A 21,266-nucleotide genomic window follows, 5' to 3' on the forward strand; every position below is an offset into this window, starting at 1 on the left:
ACAACAACAAAAACAACCAATTTCTTTTACCTTTTTATTCGTGCAATCTGTTGTGTGCTCATTTTGTGTAAAATTGTAAAGTGTTGTCCTCTTGCAAAGTCCAACATATGCCAGCCCAGCCAACTATTGAAACTAACTTAGGCCACCAACAATCTGGTATTTTTCTTTCCTTTTGCAGGATTTTTAATGACCTTTTTCAAACGTGTTAAACATGCTAATATTTGCATCCTTCTCTTAACTGCTATGGCTAACATACATATCCTTCTTTTGTCGTGTTGTAATAATAATAATAATAATTTAAACAACAAATGTTTTCCTTTTCTTATTTGCTCTCTCTCCCTCTGTTTCTTTCTATGTTTCCTTCTTGGTCATCTACAAAAAAACCCATTTTCCTTTCCCTCCATATGCCGTTGCCTTGGTTTGATTTCCCATTTCCATAGATGATTGCTTGGATCCCTTATGTTCTAGTCATGGTACATGTGTGGCTGGCCAATGCTACTGTAAGGCCGGTTGGCAGGGTGAAGATTGTGGCACCATTGATCAGCAGGTCTATCAGTGCCTGCCTGGTTGCTCGGAGCACGGCACTTATGACTTAGAAACTGGCCAGTGTGTATGTGAGCGGCACTGGACGGGACCGGATTGTTCGCAAGGTAAGTACTAGTCATAGTTGCAGGCAATAAGGTATTCAAATTCCAAACTGAGTGAGAAAAGTGCATGATGCAATTATTCTATTCTAAATTTCATGGGAAATATATTTTACACAGGAAGGAAAAGTGTTAATAACATTTTCCTTAATGGGAAAATAATTTTAAAATAATTAATTAAAACTAAACAAGTACTTGGATGTTGTGGTAAATTGAAGAAACTTTGTTAGTTGTGAGTTATGTTAAAGTTGTTGAAATTTTACATTTTATATATTGCGTTAGTTTGGCATAGGGACATGCAATTAAAAGCAGATGTTGTTCATTTATATACCCACCACCATAGTATGGGGGTATACTAATTTAATTTCGTCATTCTGTTTGTAACTCCTCCAAATATTCATCAGAGACCCCATAGAGTATATATATTCTTGATCGTCATGACAATTGAAGTCGATCTAGCCATGTCCGTCCGTCCGTCTGTCTGTCGAAAGCACTCTAACTTTCGAAGGAGTAAAGCTAGCCGCTTGAAATATTGCACAAATATTTCTTATTAGTGTTTTGATATAGCTGCCAAACAAACCGATCTTGGGTCTTGAATTATTGAGCCGCTAAAGGACACAATTCTTATCCGATTTGGGTGAAATTTTGCATGAGGTGTTTTATTTTGACTTAAAAAAAATGTGCTGAGTATGGTTGAAATCGGTCCATAACCTGATATAGCTGTCAAATGAATCTATCTGAGGTCTTGACCTCTTGAGCGTCTAGAGGGCGCAATTCTTAGCCGATTTGGCTGAAATTTTGAACGACGTGTTAAGTTATGATTTCAAACAACTATGCTAAGCATGCTTTTAATTGGTCCATAGCCTTATATAGCTGGAATATAAACCGATCTGGGGTCTTGACTACTTGAGCCACTAGAAAGCGCAATTTTTATCCGATTTGGCTGAAATTTTGCGTGAGGTGTTTTGTTAAGACTTCTAACAACTGTGTCAAATATGGTTACAATCGGTCCATAACCTGATCTATTGTAGCTGTCATTTAAACCGATATGGGATCTTGGCTTATGATCCTCCAGAGGGCGTAATTATTATCTGATTTGGCTGAAATTTTATACAACGGCTTCTCCCACGACTTTCAACATATGTGTCAAATATGGTCCGAATCGGTCTATAGCCTGATACAGCTCCCATATAAACCGATCTCTATATTTCACTTCTTGAGCCCCTGAAGGGCGCATTTATTACTCGAAAAGGTTGCTATTTAACACAATAATTCTACTATGGTATCCAACATTAAATTCAATTATGGTCCGAATCGGATAATAACTTGATATAGCTACAATATTTAATCAATTATTACTATCTTTTTATCCCTTGTTTGCCTAAAAATATTGTATATAAGATTCGACCCGGCCGAACTTAGCACGTTTTTACTTTATTTTTATTTATGCCAATATACCTCTGTGATAACTATTGTTCACACAGGTTTATTTTCGACATAGACAAATTATCTTCTTGATCTAACAAGGACATTCGATTTTGGCGCCTCCGTATATATGCTACATAAGTATTTCATAGTCCAACTTTTGATATCTCCACCATAAGGTTCGCGGAAAATCCATGGTGGTAGGTAACAAAAATATCACACGTAAGGTCATCTTAACTTGTTTGTATTATTTATACCTAACTGGTACAAATAGAGAAAATTTTACCATTTTGTAGTTCTTTTGATGTTGTTTCATTATATTGTTATTATATCCTACACCACCACTGTGGTACCGCGTATTATAAGCTTGTGCATTTGTTTTCAACGCTAAGAAGGAGAAGAGCTGGACAAATTGATAAGTATACCGATCGACTTAGAATCACTTTCTGATTCGATTTCCGTTCGTCCTGTGAGTCCATGTATTTTTGTAATCAAAGTGCAGGTCGTATTTGTTGTCCAATCATCACGAAATTTCGCACATGTCACTTTTTGGGCCAAGGTTTGATTATGGTAAAAATCGGTTCAGATTTAGATATAGCTTTAGATATAGCATTGAAAACCCCAGGGACTGACATCTGTTTTAGACTGCCTGACCATAACACGGTACTGCAGGCGGATATCCGGGCGATCGCGGAATGCGTGAAGTGGTGTGGTGCTAACGCGACGACGTCGAGTGTGAACATCTTTACGGACAGTAAAATTGCCATAAGGGCAATAACAACCAGGACGGTAAGGTCAAGAAACAGTCTTGCAGTGTAAGAAGAAGATTAACGTCTTCTATGAGGATGGAAAATCCGCATCATTTGGGTGCCGGGCCATAATGGAGTAAGGGGAAATGAATGGGCAGACGATGAAGGCGGTGAAGGCCAGAGGACTGCCGTCAATAAACTTGGTTAACCCGAAGCCTTTCGGGTCGACGCAGTCCGAGTCCCTTACAGCGAACGGTCGGTAGGACGGCGAAAATCCTATGGGGGGATCCAGATCGTGAGAAGACGAGGCTATTACTGAAAGGAAGCAAGAAGGAGGTCGGTAAAGCTATTGGTATCATAACGGGACACATAGGACTACGAGCTCACTTATGTAAAATCGGTGAAGCAAGTGATAGCATGTGTAGGGAATGCGGGGAAGATGATGAGACGTTGGAGCATTTCCTTTCTCATTGCCCGGCTTTCGCGTCCAACAGATACCGGTACTTAGGTGGAGACACAATACCAGACACGAACCAACTTAGGGGAGTGGTAGTGAAAACAATTAAGGATTTTGTAAGTAGCACGAAATTCCTAACTTAAAATTTGCTTTTTAGAGGTTATTTTATAGTTTTTAGAGCGCACAACAAGCCGATTACTGATTTAGGTGTATGTCCACAGCGGCATGGGGCGGATTAATATCTGCACCCTCTTTTCAACCTAACTAACCTAACCTAGATATAGCTCCCATATATATGTATCGCCCGTTTTGCACTTAAACGGCCGTATCAGCTACAATTTTTAACCGATCTGCACAAGATTGTTCACGGACTATTTCGTTACTGAGCATAGCATATATATTTCAAATCAGTTTAGATTTAGATATAGCTCCCATACATATATATCGCCCGATTTGTATTTAAATGGCCGTAGTAGCTACAATTTTCAACCGACGTGCACACAATTTGGCACGGACTGTTTTGTTACTGATCTTTACATATCAGCAAGATTTCGTAAAAATCGGTTCAGATTTGCATATAGCTCCCATATATTTGTATCGCCTGATTTACACTTATATGGCCGTAGTAATAACAAATTTCGAGCGATATGGTACGTATTGTTTTGTTACTCATCTAAACATATATGCAAAATTTCATTATTATCAGCTAAGATTTGAATATATAGCTCTTATATATATTTCGCCCGAATTACACTTATAAGGCAGGAATAAATACAATATATTTATGTCATAGGAGCCAAAATTTATCCACCTGTTCCTAAGTACATGGTTTATACAGTCCATAAGAATCCGATCCACCTTGCTCTGGTCTGAGGATCAGTGTGTCAGTTCTAGCTGCCATATAGAGCGATGTTGAGTTAGAGTGTGTTGTGTTAGAACTCTCGATATCCACGCTGAGTCTTGCAATGGTTTAACCATATTCGGATATAGCAGTCATATAACGGGTGATTTTTTAAAGAGCTACAGGAAAGTTTATAAGAAAAAAACATATTAAATTTAGAAAAATGAATGAAATCTTTATTTAAATCGATAGTATGGTCCATATGATTTAATTATTTTATGCAAATGTTGACCGCGACTGCGCCTCGAATGATCCATTCGCTTGGTCCAATTATGGCATCAATGTTGTCTTCCAATGCGTCAATTGTAGCGGCTTGATCTTAACAAAACTACAAGATTTCATCAAAATCGGTTCAGATTTGGATATAGCACCACTGCAGATTTAGATATAGCTCTCATATACATTATATGAGAGCTATATCTCTCTTATATAATGTATATGGAAAGGCTAAAGTCGGCTCCGCCCGACTGATTTTTTTATAAGTACGTGGAATTCTGGAATTGACATTTGCTAGAGATCACATCTCAGATCTAAACTCACACAAACTTTTGGTTTCTTCTTATGATTTCCTATATACTGTAGTCCAAAACTTTTGGCCATTGATATAAAAAAATTTCAAATATATATTCTCACTTCATGTTATCTGCACTGCAAATTTCTCAGGTGTATCTAAAAGCATTACAAAGATGATATAATTTAATTAAAATTGCTGTCGTTTTAATGAATTAATGGCAACTATATTAATATTAACAACCATTCCCTCCATTCTCTATTCATTCATTCGTTTTGGTCTCCTAGGCCACAGAAGAATCCTCTTTCGATAATATAAGTTAATTAATTTATGCTAGTACAGCACTTAAACTTCGATAACAATAACATGGTGTGGTATGTAAATCTTGTACATGCCTTTGACTGAATGTGTATGGTTGCTGTTTAGTAAATTAATTGAAAAATTCTTTAATTTTACCATATTTTATAATGCAATATGCAAACAAAAATGGTTTGTATTTTCGAGAAGAAAGTGTTAGAGTGGAATCAAAAAGCTTTATTTTGGGAAATTTTTTAGTTTGATGGTAAATTATAATTTGAAATATACACTTACCAGCGGGTAAAAGTGGTTTCAGTTATATACAAAATGTGGTGCACAATTGAAAGGCCAGTTTTGATGATTGTAAAATTTTTAGATGTTTTATTTAGAAATCAAATATTATTTTGAGTTAAACTGCCATGCGTTTAGTTTTGACAGCATAACAGTTCAAAGCGTATATTTGGTTTGAGTTTTGATCAATGTATGCAGTAAAGAAAGTATTTCAATGTCAGGAATTTACTTTGAATATAAAAGAAAAATTTTATGCAAAGACATTTAAAACACCTACTAATTATACATTTGATCTACAATAAAGCTTATTGATATAGTAAAGTGTATTTAACCACATTTCATTGGGGAGTCCAAAAATTAAAAATACATGGTTCATATTATATAATACCAACTGTTATAAGCCACCAACAAGGCAAAGCCCTATAAGAGAATTCAACAGATATTACTAAATTCTCTCGGAATATACAATAAATGCAAGATACATTTAAAATTCCTGAGATTCACATTCCTCAATAAAATGACAAACAAACCATAAATAAATGGACTTTCCGCAAGCAAGCTATTCTGAGTACTGTAAAGGTGAGATGAGACTTTAATGAAAAATTTCATCAAAGAATGTCAAGTTGTTTTTAAATTCTCTACATTTGTCTACAAAAAGCTTCGTTGAAGCAGTCTTATTTGGCAGTCTTAATTTCATCCTTCATAGCTATAGACTTTCTTGGTTGTGTATGAAATTTTTGTTTGCAAGAATTTAACTCACTGATTTTGTTTTGTTGGTATTTCGTTTGCCCGCAGGCAATATTTTGTAGTTCTCTAATGAAATGCAAAATATTTTACAGTCAAGAAAATGTAATGCGAGGCAAGTAAAATGTTGAACTACATTGAGTGTGAAGAGGAAATTTTGAATAGGATAGATAGGAAAATTATTGGGACGAAGTGAATAATGATAGTTATTTATGAACAACACACATTTTTAAAATATAATTTCTAAGCTATGTCCCATCAAAAAACAAAGCGAAAATTAAGTAAAATTAATTAAGAAAACTAAGAACTTTAAATTCTCGTCACTCGTCACCATAATCCGGTGAAAAATGTATGATGTATACCCCCATAGTGGCTGTATCGAAATATGGTCCGATTTGGACTAAATTCAGCACGGATATCCCAATATAGAGCGATCAGAATCATATACGAAACGAATGTCGAAAAGCCTAACATAAGTCACTGTGTCAAATTTCAGCAAAATCGGATCATAAACGCGTCTTTTATGGGACCAAGACTTTAAATCGAGAGATCGGTCTATATGGCAGCTATATTCAAATCTGGACCAATCTGACCCAAATTGAAGAAGGATATCGACGGGCCTGACACAACTAACTGTCCCAAATTTTGGTAAAATCGGACAATAAATACGCCTTTTATGGGCCCAAGACCTTAAATTGAGAGATCGGTCTATATGGCAGCTATATTCTAATCTGGACCAATCCAAGCCACATTGAAGAACGATATCAAGTGGCCTAAGACAACTCACTGTCCCAAATTTCAGCAAAATCGGACAATTAATGTGGATTTTTTGAGCCTAAGACCTTAATTCGGCGGATCGAGCTCAACCTGCCTATGCACAAAATAAGAATCTGTGCAAGGTTTCAGCTCACTATCTCTATGTTTAAAGACTGTAGTCCGATTTCAACAGACAAATGGACAGACGGATAGACATGGCTAGATCGTCTTGGATTTTTACGACGATCAAAATATATATACTTTATAGGGTCGGAAATGAATATTTCGATGTGTTGCAAACGTAATGGCAAAATGAGTATACCCAATACTTCGGTGGTGGGTAAAAAAAAGCAAGAAAAAACGTCCATTCGAACTTTGAGCAGGCCCAGCTATGGTTATACATTGCAAATTTGCCCATGAACATTCCATTAAGAAACAGGGGCAAACTTCTCACCTATCAATGAGTGCTGTCCGATTCAAGTTTGATCTCCAAAACAAGAGTCCTCCTATTTATAGCCGAGTCCGAGTTACGCAATGTGACATCACTTTCAAAACTTTTTATATGGCGTAGTACCTCACAAATGTCGCCAGCGTTATCTGTTCCAAAATAATAACCACCGCTGAAACTTTTGTACCCACCAACATAGGATAGGAGTAAACTTATCTAATCATTCCGTTTGTAACACCTCGAAATATTGATTTCCGATCCCATAAAGTATATATATTCTGGATCGTCTCGACCTTCTGATTCGACCTAGCCATGTCCGTCCGTCTGTCAAAATCTCGATAACGGTCGAACGCGTAAAGCTGGCCGCTTGAAATTTTGCACAGTTACTTAAGATTCATGTTGGTCAATGGGATTGCAAATGGGCCATATCGGTTCAGATTTGAATATAGCTCTCATATAAACCGATCTTTCGATTGGACTTCTTTAGCCCCTGGAAGCCATTATTTTTGTCCGATTTGGCTAAAATTTTGGATGTGGTGATTTGTTATGGCTTCCAACAACTAGAAGTGCGGCCCAAATCGGTCCCTAACCTGATATAGCTCCCATATAAACCAATCTTCCGCCCCTGGAAGCCACAATTTTTGTCCGATTTAGCTACAATTTTGCACATAGTGTTTTTTTATGATTCCCGTCGCAAATTTTATTCGTGTATAAAGTTGTGCGATACATATATGTATATGAGACCTCTTTTAAAATCTGATGTGGGGCGGACTCTCTTATTCATTTTCAAAAACTCGAGATTAACGCCGATTTAAGCGAAATTTTGTATGCCTCCTTATGGTTCCCCCAAAGCACGAAATTTGTATAAAATTTTGGGGTAAAAAATAACCTGGGGGGGGGACGCCCCATCCTAAAACCCACGCGAACGGGCATGTGTCAAGATCGGAACAATATGGGACTCAAGAGAAAGGTTTTCGGGAGTAGAATACGAATATGGTGTCAAAATTGGATCCAAGTTATTAGGGCGTCGCACCAAGAGTATACCAAAAATAGACCGATCGGGACAATAAAAGGAATTCGGGAGTAGAGTACAAATGTGATTATAGATTTTTAAAAATTGAGTGTTATTACCAAGGAGGCAGCCCCAAAACCAAAACCGTCCCAAGTGGGAATTTTAGACCGTCATAACAATATGGGACTCAAACAAAAGTTTTCGGTAGTGGTTTACGAATATGGAACAAACATGAGGTTCAAATGAAAGGAGGTTGCCTATCCCTCAAAACACCTTCCCAAATGTGAACATTTCTCAATCATGGCTATATGGGGTTCAATAAAAGGGATTTGTTAGTAGATAAACAAATTGTACTGAGAAGATACATATGGTAGTAAGTAAGAAACATATTTTTCGCGTGGTGCTAATGAAAGCGCAGCATAGCGGGCCGGGTACAGTTAGTTAACTATATGAAACTGTACCGATTTATTCCAGTTTCAATAGGCTACCCCTGTACCGAAGCGGACATGGCTAATACTAATGAGGATACATATCAATAGGTCAATCATTTCTCCTTTTGGGTGTAATAATGAAGGGTGATATCAGAAGGTATAAATGTATTTGTTTAATAAGGATTAAGTAATAAGGTGCAATTGATGTATTTAGCACACTATGAAAATGCTGCTCATGTACCAAATATAAATACTTTATGCTAAATAAAACTCTTCAATCTATGTAAAGTTCTAAGTACATCAATTGGACACACTCATAATTCACTTCTCTCTGTATGTTGTTTTGCAAAAACGAAACCAGTATAGGGTTAAGGACTCATGTGGACCAATTTGGTTTATAAAAATGAGTGGTTTATGAAACCATGTATTCAATGGAATCTGTGTTGTCAGCGTGTTATTGCTGTCGAAATTAGTGTGCTGTTTTATTTGTTGTCCTATATGAGCCGTTTTAGGAGGGGCTTTATCTACAAATTTATGTTCATAAAATATGGCACATGTCAAGTAGATGAAAAGCTGTGCATTGTTTTATCCATTATATTGGCATAACAAAGCATATTTATATGACATGGTGCGTTGTTCTGTTGGTCAATTGACAAATTTAGGTTTGTTGAAAATTTTTTTTTATATATCAATTTTGTAGGCTACAAATTCATATGTGGAAATTCATATGTGGAACATACAAACTTTATTGTTTGCTGCGGCTTAATATGCATAGAAATTAAATATGACATAATTTGAAAAGTCTATGTGAAATCTGTGAATGGTTTAAACAAATAGTTTAATTTTAAGGTATAGAAGGCACAATACGTTCCTACAAAAAAAAAATTGGGCAAAAATTTTTCAATTAAGAATTTAATTGAAAATAAAATCGTTTTCAATTACAAAATTTTTTGATTCAATCATATTTTTAATTGAAAATTAATTTTAAAATCGTTATTGAAATATTTGCCAATTTTTAATTAAAAAAATAATCGAATCAATTGATGTTTTAATTCAATCTGAAACAATTTTCAATCAAACTTTGAGTCGACTTTCTCTTTCACATGAAAGTCAGCTCATTCACATGAAAGTCGACTCATATTAATGCAAACTAATTTAAAATCTCCTGCCGATGACTGACGATGTCAATCGAAATATCGAGAAGAAATTCCAAAAGAAATATAAATATAAAATATTAAATTGAGAATCCATTGCAGAATATTGTCTGGCTTTGTACCATTGTTTAATGCTCTCTATCCAAAGAATAGCATACCTAAAAACATTTAAAAGTCAGCAGAAGTGTGGTGTTGGAAGAAGCATTTGGGGATTAAAAGATTATTGAATCAATATTTTTTTTTATTTGAATCTGAAGTTTTTATCACAATTGTGACTGAAAGTTTAATAATTTTCAATTAACAAATTAATTGATTGAATCATTTTTTTTCAAAAAAATATGTGATTGAAAATTTTATCTTCTTCATAATAAAATTTTATTGTTTCATTCATATACAGATTTAATTGTTTCAAACATTACCGAAAAATTAAATTTCAATAATTTTTTTATTGGATAAATTAACAGTTAATTGGAAATTTCACAAAAATCTCAATTATTTGTGTACTTGGATCAATTAAAAACTTAATTAAAATTTTGAAGAATGCCAATAAATTTTTTATTAAACATGTGATTTTTTTAATTGTAAATATTTTCAATTAAATCTCCAAAAACGGTGTTTGATATTATAATTTTTGGATCAATTAATTTCATGATTGAAACTGATTTTTATTTTTTTCTGTGTATAGCCGCTTTAAGATGCGAGGAACATTTGTTTCGCCAAGCGATCAATTTCAAAAGTATCCAATAGACTGAAGCTTTAATATAATCCTAAAACAAAATTTATCTCCTAGTAGCTTTAAGAGCTCAGAAAAACTCCATTTATATATTTCTAACAGCACTGAAGGTAGGTTCAGAGTTTCACACAAAGCTTATCCTTCATCGCATTTTGCTGAGATTTTTGTTACAATAGTTATTCTTACCATTTAATTACTAGTTTTTATTCTTGGTTGCCAAGTATGGGGGATTAACTGCAAAATGTAGGCTATCAATGGTTGAGACAAAATTAAATGTCAGTTTTACTTACATGACATTTTTATTTCTACGCCTTAATGTAGCAGACAAAGCTTGTCTATGCCAAGCCTTGAACACCAAAAATATAAAAAACTCCAAAATTCCTAACATTTCTCCAGGGCCTCTTTAGCTGTTTTTGCTGAAGAAGAAGGAAGGCAAGGGCCCATTGAAAGGCTCTTCAGAATTTGGCCTTTGAGAATTGAATACAGAAAAAAAAGAGAGGTATCTGTAAAAGTCACATGAGTATCTGAGTATCCACATTTATGTGCCTAAGCCTATGATGATGCCGGTGGTGGTAGTGGTCTATGTGTGCTTTAGTGCAACTAGACCACTGTTACATTTTATATGCATTTGTTTCATGGCTCCTCACGCACACACACACGCATACACTCGCCAAATTACTATGAAAACGTCAAGCACATTGGTGTTGGCTCGTTCATCGTTGTTGGCATGTGGCCCATGACGACCACACTGACATGAAGTGTTGGTCATGGTCGTAACATGCCACTCTTGTTGGCTCTAACATGTTTCATACGCGGCTCCCAGTGTCGCTGCATATGTTGTTTGCTTGTATTAAATAGTTGTAGTTTACCATAGACCATATTCATGCTATTGCCACCGCCACTTCCCTCAGCACCCCAAGGGCTGTAGCGAAGGAGGGAGAGCATTCGATGTAGGGCCATGGGGTTTCGTGACTTTAGGGGTAGACGAAAGCACATAACCCATTTGTAATTCCCTACAACGTTGGGGTCTGCACCTCTGCCCAGGCGAAACGTATAACATCGTTCGCCCGCCACCAGACCTATGTTTGCGCTCAAGTGCTGCTTTTTTTGATATCCCTGTTTCATTATTTTCTATGTATAAGCCAGGGGAGAAAACATTTTGTGCTGACTTTCAACATGTTGGCGGTTATGCTATATTTGTTGGGTTACAGTGCTGAAGGCACATAAACAGTTGTTGTTCTTTTGCTGAGTATCTATGTATGTATGTGCGGTTGGTTGATAGTACAAGCCAAGAGTGTAGACCCAGTCAACATGTATATATATTTTGTTATATTTTTCTAAGTTATTTGTGGCGAAAGTATATTTTTTAAGCTGAATTTTTCTAGAGATTCTAACAATCATTTGTTGCTTTATGTGTTTGTTCCAAAAGCTCTCCTTGGTTTTAGTTTTTTCATTTATGTTTTACATATATATATATATATATATATATATATATATATATATATATATATATATATATATATTTTAGTTTAGAACATCTCCATTATGGTTGAATTGTTGTTATAAATTTAGCTTTTTTAATTTTTCCCTACTCTTTTTTCCCATCCTTTTGCTTTAGTGGTTTAGAGCGGGAGTTGATTGGAATGGACGATTATACTAAAATTATTGTGTGCGATTTATTGTAGAGATACTGCTGTTTTGAGATTGTTACCAAAATCAGGTTAAGTGGAATAAAATTTGAAAAAGGGTCAAACTTTATGAACATTTTGTGAAGGGTTCCTATGACTTTTTGCTTTGTACATGGCAACGAAAGTAAGGATGGGTATATCCATGGCTAAGCCTCTTTTGGTATAGAGTAAACTATTTTTGGTTTCATTTGAAATATATTTTTTTTAGTTCCAATGTTATGGAAGATTCTAAAAATTATGGTATAAATGGGATTAGGGTGATTGGCAGTAAAAAAAAAACAGTTTTTAATAATTAACTGTTTTTTATGGAAAAGTTTTCAATTCGTGTAACATTACAATTAATAGCCTATCAACAAGGCCAACCAATTTGAGGAAAAGGGTTGATTTTAAATCATAACCACTAGAGCGTATAATTAATATTATAGTAAAAAGCTGGTATACTCTGGAGATGGATAAAAAGGCCACTATAGAAAAATTAAAGGGCGTAAGACACCGAAATCCATCGAATTAATTAACTTGATTACTTTTTCGACAAATAATATGGCAAACAATATATTTAAAAAATAAAAACAAAAATTAAAATGTATTATTTTTTTTTTTTTTTTTTCAATTTCAATTTGAATTTTATTGAGTAACAAATTGTTTCCATACATAACAAATAATCCCCGCGAAGCCGTGGCTTGTATGCAGGTTTTATAAAAGACAATGTATAAAAAAAATTAATTAACAAATTTGATTCTTAGTTCATATTTTACAATATTATTTAAATTTTTCGCTTCATTGCGAGTTTAAGAAAAATTGTTTAATATTTTTTCTTCTCTTAATTTTGTTTTGTAAGCTAAAAATTTCCATTGGCAAGGCGTTTAAAATGCTGGGTAATTGTACTTCAATCGAGTTCTTGCCATATTTGTTATTGAATCTTGGCGTTTTAAATCTTCCTTCAGCTCTTCTTCTCGTATTATGGGAGTGACTGATAGGCTCCAAAAAATTTGCGTCTTCGAATTCCTTGATTATTGTTGTTTTATAAATGTTCTTGATGATCATTATATTTTGAATTTTCATGAACTCCTTTATTGTCTCTTCGGGTGTATTATAATTGATCTGATTTTGTCGGACGGAAGTGTATCTTTGGGTGAGAGTGGAGGCGTATTGTAAGTGATTGCGGGGTGAATTGGCTGATTTATTTTTCATTAATATTTTAATTAGCCTATCTTGAGACTTTTGTAGTGTATTGCAATGAGAAGAGTTTCCATATGCTGTAATGCCGTGACGTATGTAGGATTCCGCTAATGAGTAGTACGCCTGTTTGGTTACGTGTATTGGCGCACAATTATTTAGATGATAAAGCACATAGGAGACTTTTCTTAACTTTTTATTCAGGTTCAGAATATGTTCCTTCCAGTTAAAATTATGGTTAACCATAACTCCAAGGTATTTATATGTACCAACTACCTCGATTATTTTATCGCATGTATCATTTGCAAATGTTGTAGATAGTTGTTTCTTATGCAGGCAGTCATTGTTATGAAACTTTATGTTTATGTCACACGTTGGAATGTGAGGCTGTTTAATATGCATTAGCTTGGTTTTGTTCGCATTGATGATTAATCCATTGTCATGGCACCATTTTGTTATGTTGTAAAGCTCATTTTGCATATTCTCTACTGCTCTCTCCAAATCATTGTGCGCAACAATTATAGCCGTATCATCAGCATAGGCAAATATTTTGCTGCAGTTGGCTTGTCTAATCATTTCGTTTGCATATATTAGGTATAGTATGGGCCCGAGTTTTGATCCTTGAGGAACTCCATAATGCAAATCCTTCTCCTGGCTCAGATGTTCATCAATTTTGACTCTGTATTTTCTGCAGTACAAGTAGTTTTTGATCCATTCAAGGCAGTTTCCTCGTATGCCAACTCTTTCCAGTACATCGAGAAGTTTTGCATGTGATAAGGTGTCGAACGCTTTGCTAAAGTCAACAAATAGTACGAGGCAATGCATTTTTGTATCTAGACATTTATTTATATATGATGAAAAGTGACCCAGTAGTTGGTTAATATTTCGTCCTTTTTGGAAACCATATTGCTGCTTGCTTATAATCTTATATCTGCACAAAAAATCGTTCATCCTTCGTACAACAATTTCTTCCAGTACCTTTTCGATCACTGGTAGAATAGATATTGGTCGATAATTGTTATAGTCAGTTTTATTTCCATTTTTATATATAGGCCTTACAAGTGCAGTTTTAAACATATTGGGAATTACGTTTTCATTTAAACTGGAGTTTACAATGTTGGTTATTATTGGTGCAAATATTTCTGCATTTTTTCTAATATCCACCGGTCGAATCCCATCAAAGCCGGCTCCTTTATTGGAATTAATGTTTTTAATTATATTTAAAATTTCAGTTTCATTGGTTTGTTCCATAAAAATTGTATTTTGGGCTCTTATTACTTGAGAAAAGTTTGTTTTTATATCACAGTCATGAAGAATATTTTGGACATTTGCTTTAAATTGTATAGCGAATTCTTCGGTAACTATTTTTAGGTCTATATTTTTGAAGTTTCTCTTTATGACTTCATCCACATTGTGAGTTTTTTTCCCGATAATTTCATTTATTAATGACCAGGTACCACGCATGTTTTTTCTATTTTTTATGAATTCCTTCATCCTGTATTCATTTTTGGCATTGTTTATCATTTGGTTAAGTTTGTTGTTGAATGATTTATATTCTCTTTCTTTTTCTAAATTGTTTCTGTTTTTTCTATGCCGTTGATAAAGTTTGTCTTTCATATCGCAACATTTCAAAATTTGGTCACTCAGCCATGGATAATTGTTTCTTTTTTTGATTTTTTTTGACATTTGGGTCGAGTTTGAATATATTTCTTTGAATTTGAGATACATACTTTCAAATTTTGCGTTGCAGCTTTCATTTTGATTAATTATATTCCTCCAATCTGTTTTTTTTATAAGATCATTTACTTTTTTAGAATTAACTGAAAAAAATTTAGATGGCTCCTTGCTAATGCTTGCATTTCCCTTCGCTGTGCATTCGCTGCTTATAAATTGGTTGTTGTCGACTCCCATACATCCGAATAGGGAGTAGTGATCCGAAATAGTAGTGAGTATAACCGATGCGCTAGCTGATGGTATGGATTTGGTTTTACGTATAAATAGGTGGTCAATGCACGTACCTTTATTTTTGTTTACCTCTTCTCTTGTTATGTTGGTAACCATGCATTCTAAACCATAAGCGGACATCATATCCAAGTAAGATCTAGTGGTTTTGTTTATTTCTGCGGCTATATTAATATTCATATCACCAATTATTATTAAGGCCTGATTTTTATGAATTTCTTTAATACTATGTTCCAACTCATCTATAAACAATCTTGTGTTTTTACTTGGAGGGCGATAGATAGATAGAATAGATAGTTCTTTATTGCCAATCGATATGTCTAGTCGAATTGATTCATAATATTGGGTAGTAAGATTCATTGTGATGTACTTTAAGTTTCGTTTCACATATATGGCTATACCACCGCCAATACCCTCTCTGTTAAGAAAGGTGCCATTGAAATCATTAATATTAAAAAGGTCATTTTCATCATCTGCAATATTTGTTTCGACGAGTATAATTAATTCAATTGAATCGATGATTTTATTTATGTTGGCCAAGAAGGTTGAGAAGTTTTTTCTTAACGATCTAATGTTCATATAAATAAATGAAAGTGGATACTTCAAATAAAACTCACTTATTTGATTGTAATTATAAATTAATTCAGTATTATTGTTCATTTTATTTTACTTTTTTATCAATCTTTTTCTTTATCTATGTAATTGTACTTTTCAAATTCAGTCCTTAGACGTAATTCACTTTTAATGTATTATGAAGTCTATTTCTTCGATTTTGATATATATATATATTTGTATTTTCTTTTCAACAAATAGTTCAACTTTTCCTATATTTTCCCAGTTCTCTCTTATTGTTTTTATTGCAATCAATAATTTATAATCGCTGTGTTTAGCATATCATTTGTAAATCACTTTCACAGTTGATGTTGACTACGGGAGATTTCTCAATTTTTCGTGCATAAATTTCCCCATGCTTCACCCATACAAACTTCCAATTGGCATCGCTGGCTTTGTTTTTTGCCATCCACAACAAATGTCTTTTGCTTGCAGTCAACTGATCATTTATATAAATGTACTTATGTTTGCCCGTTCCATCGTCATTGTTGACATCAGTTGCTTCGATTCTATGCCTTTCAATTTTGTCCATTATTTCTCTCTTCTTACGAAGAGAGCTGAACTCAACAATAAGCTTTGTTTTCCCTTTCGTGAGGTATGCGTTATCGATGTCGTTCTCAGTCATTTGTACATTCAGCTTTGCTGCTATTTTCTCTACTGTTTCAACTGCGTTTATGTTGTTGTTGTTTAAGTTGTTAATTTCAATGTTTTTCTCTAATACTTTCTGTTCAAGTTTACTTATTTTTGTTTCCATTTCATACATACGTTTGTCTTTCTCTCTGTTCTCCTTTTGCAGTTCACTGACCTGGCTGCTGAGACTAGACACATTATCATTGATTTGCATTAAAGTTGCTTGTTGATTTTGTAGTTGCATACTTATAGACGATAGTTGAGCTGTCATTTGCGACATATTTAGCATCATTGTTTTCATTGCTTCGCTTATGTCTGATGTAGAGATGTTTTGTTGTTGATGTTGTTGTAAAGTTTGTTCTTGTTGGATTTTGGTGTTTGGTGCGTTGTCTTTGAAGCGCTTGTTGTTTTCATCAAATAATTCATCGTCTTCATCGTTTCTTCGTTGTTTTTGTGTTATAAAAATTTGACTTACCTTACCTTTATTTAAAAAACCAGTAAGGAAAGACAAAAGACAATCCTTATCACATTTCGAGCAAACATGTTCAAACTGTAATAACTACACTTGACAAATGACAACATTATTGCAAATTACACAAAATCTGACGAACATATATATGGGAGCTATATCTAAATCTGAACCGATTTCTACCAAACTTCTTGGATATAATGGTAGGTGTCGAGGAAAGCGATCAACGCGAAAACAATATTGGTCAATAAATGCGCTTACAGTGGCTCTAGAAGTAAAACTCGGGCGAAATAGATATATGGCAGCTATATCTAAATCTAATCCGATGTCTATGAAATTCACCAGGAATGCCATATTTCGACAGAATCGGTTAACAAATGAGCACTTTATTGCAATATTTCTGAAAATTTGACGAACAAATGTATGGGAGCTATATCTAAATCAGAACCGATTTCAACCAATCTCTACAGGTATTGTAGTAGTCGTCGAGGAAAGCTTTGTACAAAATTTTGTACAATATATTTAAATCTACACCTGAACCGATTATCATGAAATTCAACAGTAATGTTCAGAGTCAAGAGAAATTCTTTCCTGCAAATCGGACGAACATATATGTATATGGGAGCTATATCCAAATCTGAACCGATTTTTCAAATTTCTGTAGACTTTGTTTCTAGGCCGAAAACGTGCCCGTACCAAATCTTAACATGGACAGACGGTAGACAGACATAGATAAATCGAATCAGAAAGTGGTTCTGAGTCGATCGGTATACTTATCGTGGGGTCTATCTCTCATCCATCTGGGTGTTACAACAAATACACTATGTAATAATACCCTGTACCACAATAGCAAAATATTTCATGCCATAAGACAAGAACTTGTGGTGTGATAGAACCTTTAGAAAATTTTCCATTGTGATACCACGCAATGTAACTTAAATGACAATCCTTTTGAAGTAGAATTGAATCTTATATTAATATTGGAAACCAAGTATCAGGAGGCCACCGTAGCGCAGAGGTTAGCATGTCCACCTATGACGCTGAACGTCTGGGTTCGCGTGACCATCAGAAAAAATTTCCACTCAAATGGAAATATTGGCGATCGGTACAAAGTGAGATTTACATCAAAGGTATTTGTGGGTAGAGTACCAGTTGTATTCGTGATGAAAAGTCTAGAGGCCGCCCCAATTGCCAAAAAAGAATACCTAAACGCATTAGGGCGATGGGGTATTCAATTGAATCTGACATCCAAGGTTTGAGATAAGTGAGACTCACATCCCTCTTTGAAAGTAAAGTACAAACTTTGCTTCCAAATTCCTGTGGATCCTCAAAATTGTTGTTTTAATGTGTGTAAAACGGTTGCACTAATTTTCTTGATATTCTTACAGAAAATGAAGAATGGTTCCGTAGTGAATATATTTAGGGAACATTTCGAAAAAAGTCTCGGTGATGGGTGAACCGATTTAAGTGACATTTCGGTTGCAAAGTTATTTAAATTTTAAAATTATGCAGAAAATCGTTTAAGTGGCCTTGGAAGGATGTCTGAAGTCTGCACGTTTGCAATTAAGAAAATTAAACTAATTTTGGTGAGCAAACTATGCATTTTGCAAAGCACGAAATATGGACGGCTGGGTTCAACAGCAACCATCAGACTCGTGTCCAAAAAATCGTAATATCGACAGATTGCCACAAATTGATAGAAAGTGATGATCGATATGGATCAGCGAATCGTTTGTGTGACAACAAACAGTACTGGGTCTTCCGTGTATTAAAATCTACTCTATTTATTCGAAATGGCCAGCAAATCCTGCCAGAGTGTATCGTTTATAATCTGCTTCTTGTCCTCGATCTCTCGAAGACTAGGCCTATAGTGGAATGAGTATGAGTTTATGAGATTACTGGCATCCGCAAATACGAAGATTTGATGGAAATGAGATATAGAGAAGGAAAAAGACAGATCACTGGGGTACGCATTTGATCAATTAATGCTTATTGGATGAGATCCCACCTACAACGACCAGTATAGTGCGATCTCTGAGAAAGCTCGGTATTAATCTAACGAAGACCTATCCAATGCCTAGGAGATATCTAGAGCCAAGCCCTTACTCTCACCGTGGAAGGTCCTGTGAAGTCTACATGTTTGCAATGTAGTAACTTAAACTAATTTTGATGAGCATATTTCCGCTTTGCAAAGCACGAAATATGGACGTCTGGGTTCAACATCAACAGTCGGACTCGTGTCCGAAAAATCGTGGTATCGACAGATTGCAAGTGTTGATTTTTATACCCACCACCGAAGGATGGGGGTATATTAATTTTGTCATTCCGTTTGCAACACATCGAAATATCCATTTCCGACCCTATAAAGTATATATATTCTTGATCAGCGTAAAAATCTAAGACGATCTAGACATGTGCGTCCGTCTGTCTGTTGAAATCACGCTACAGCCTTTAAAAATTGCGATACTGAGCTGAAACTTTGCACAGATTCTTTTTTTGTCCATAAGCAGGTTAAGTTCGAAGATGGGATAGACCGATCGGCCGATTTAGGGTCTTAGGCCCATAAAAGCCACATTTATTATCCGATTTTGCTAAAATTTGGGACAGTGAGTTGTGTTAGGCCATTCGACATCCTCCGTCAATATGGCTTAGATCGGTTCAGTTTTTGATATAGCTGCCATATAGACCGATCCTCAAATTTAGGGTCTTAGGCCCATAAAAGCCACATTTATTAGCCGATTTTGCTATGATTTGAAACAGTGAGTTGTGTTAGGCCCTACAACGTCCTTCGTCAATTTGGCTCAGATCGGTTCACATTTGGATATAGCTGCCATATAGACCGATCCTCCGATTTGGGGTCTTAGGCCCATAAAACACGCATTTATTGTCCGATGTCGCCGAAATTTGGGACAGTGAGCTAAGTTAAGCCCCTTGACATACTTCTGCATTATCGCACTGATCGGTCCAGATTTGGATATAGCTGCCATATAGACCGATCTCTCGGTTTTAGGTTTTGGGGCCATAAAAAGCGCATTTATTGTCCAAAGTTGCCGAAATTGGGGATAAAGAGTTAAGTTAAGCCCCTCCACATATTGCTGCTATGGGACATAAGTTATGAGTTTTGCACCGGATTTTGACGAAAGGTGGTTTACATATATAGCCGAGGTGGTGGGTATCCAAAGTTCGGCCCGGCCGAACTTGACGCCTTTTTACTTGTTTTTTTCTTATTCGTTTTTTTTTATAGGATTGAAGAAGAATTTGGTCCAAATCCGTAAAATATCCTTAAAATTATTTCCATTACATTTGCTGGGTAAAATGAAGTCTGAACAAAATTTTTAATTTCTCAACTTTTTTATGAAAATTAAATTTCTACAAAAGTTTTAAACTTCCAAAAAAATTACTATGGAAATTCGTTTTTATAAATTTTTAAATTTTCTGTCGTTAGTGTAGCAAATCCACAACAACATTTCAAAAGCCTTCAATAGCCTCTTTCTGTAGCATTTTTCAATTACTCAGTTTTCACAAGAGCCTACCTTATCCATTCGAATTGGGGGATGTTGCAACAAAATTTCTCATAAGCAAAAAAAAAAAAATGAATAAACTCACTTAGAACGCCTCAAGAGTTAATTCTGACCACTCATATGTTCATAATATAATTTATTATACTTACTGCTACTTTAGTGCTAGCAATGTTCATAAATTTGCTCATACGTAAAAGATACAACCCCATGTACTTTGTATGGGATTTCCTTTGCTCTGGGTAACATTCTTTCATTCGTTGTGCTTAAAAACGTTTGCAAAATATTAAAGCTTATCTTCAAGGATACTGGTATACACCACATGCACAGGCCCTACACACAAACACATAATTTCAAGATAGAACCTCTCATAAAAGGGCGTTACACACTTGAGTGATTTATTTCATAAAGAATCCTTAAGAATATTCATACCTTTCCATATATATATACGAACATATATGTATGAGGTATATATGCAATCCTGTCATCCATACAGACAGACATAAAAACATGAGTTAATGAAAGTTATGGCAACTGGCATACAGGACCTTCTCGCTGCCGCATAAAAGTGGGCTTTTTTTTCTTTACGAGACGAGACGAAGGATGAAAGAAAACTAAATTGAAGGATCATGTTGGCCCTCGCTCCTACACAAAGTCC

At 35.0% G+C, this 21,266-nt stretch overlaps 1 protein-coding gene across 2 annotated transcripts in view; it reads left to right on the top strand.

Annotated features, from left to right (window-relative positions):
- The window catches only part of LOC106086554 (teneurin-a), a 1,121,402-nt gene that overhangs the window by 916,646 nt on the left and 183,490 nt on the right, over positions 1-21,266 (top strand). For both annotated transcript variants that reach the window (XM_059366919.1, XM_059366920.1), the window contains one exon: positions 441-650. In XM_059366919.1, coding sequence (XP_059222902.1) covers positions 441-650 — 210 coding nt within the window. The remainder of the gene's footprint in view (positions 1-440; positions 651-21,266) is intronic.

This window comes from Stomoxys calcitrans, chromosome 4 (genome assembly GCF_963082655.1).
Source record: "Stomoxys calcitrans chromosome 4, idStoCalc2.1, whole genome shotgun sequence".
NCBI classification, from domain to species: domain Eukaryota; kingdom Metazoa; phylum Arthropoda; class Insecta; order Diptera; family Muscidae; genus Stomoxys; species Stomoxys calcitrans.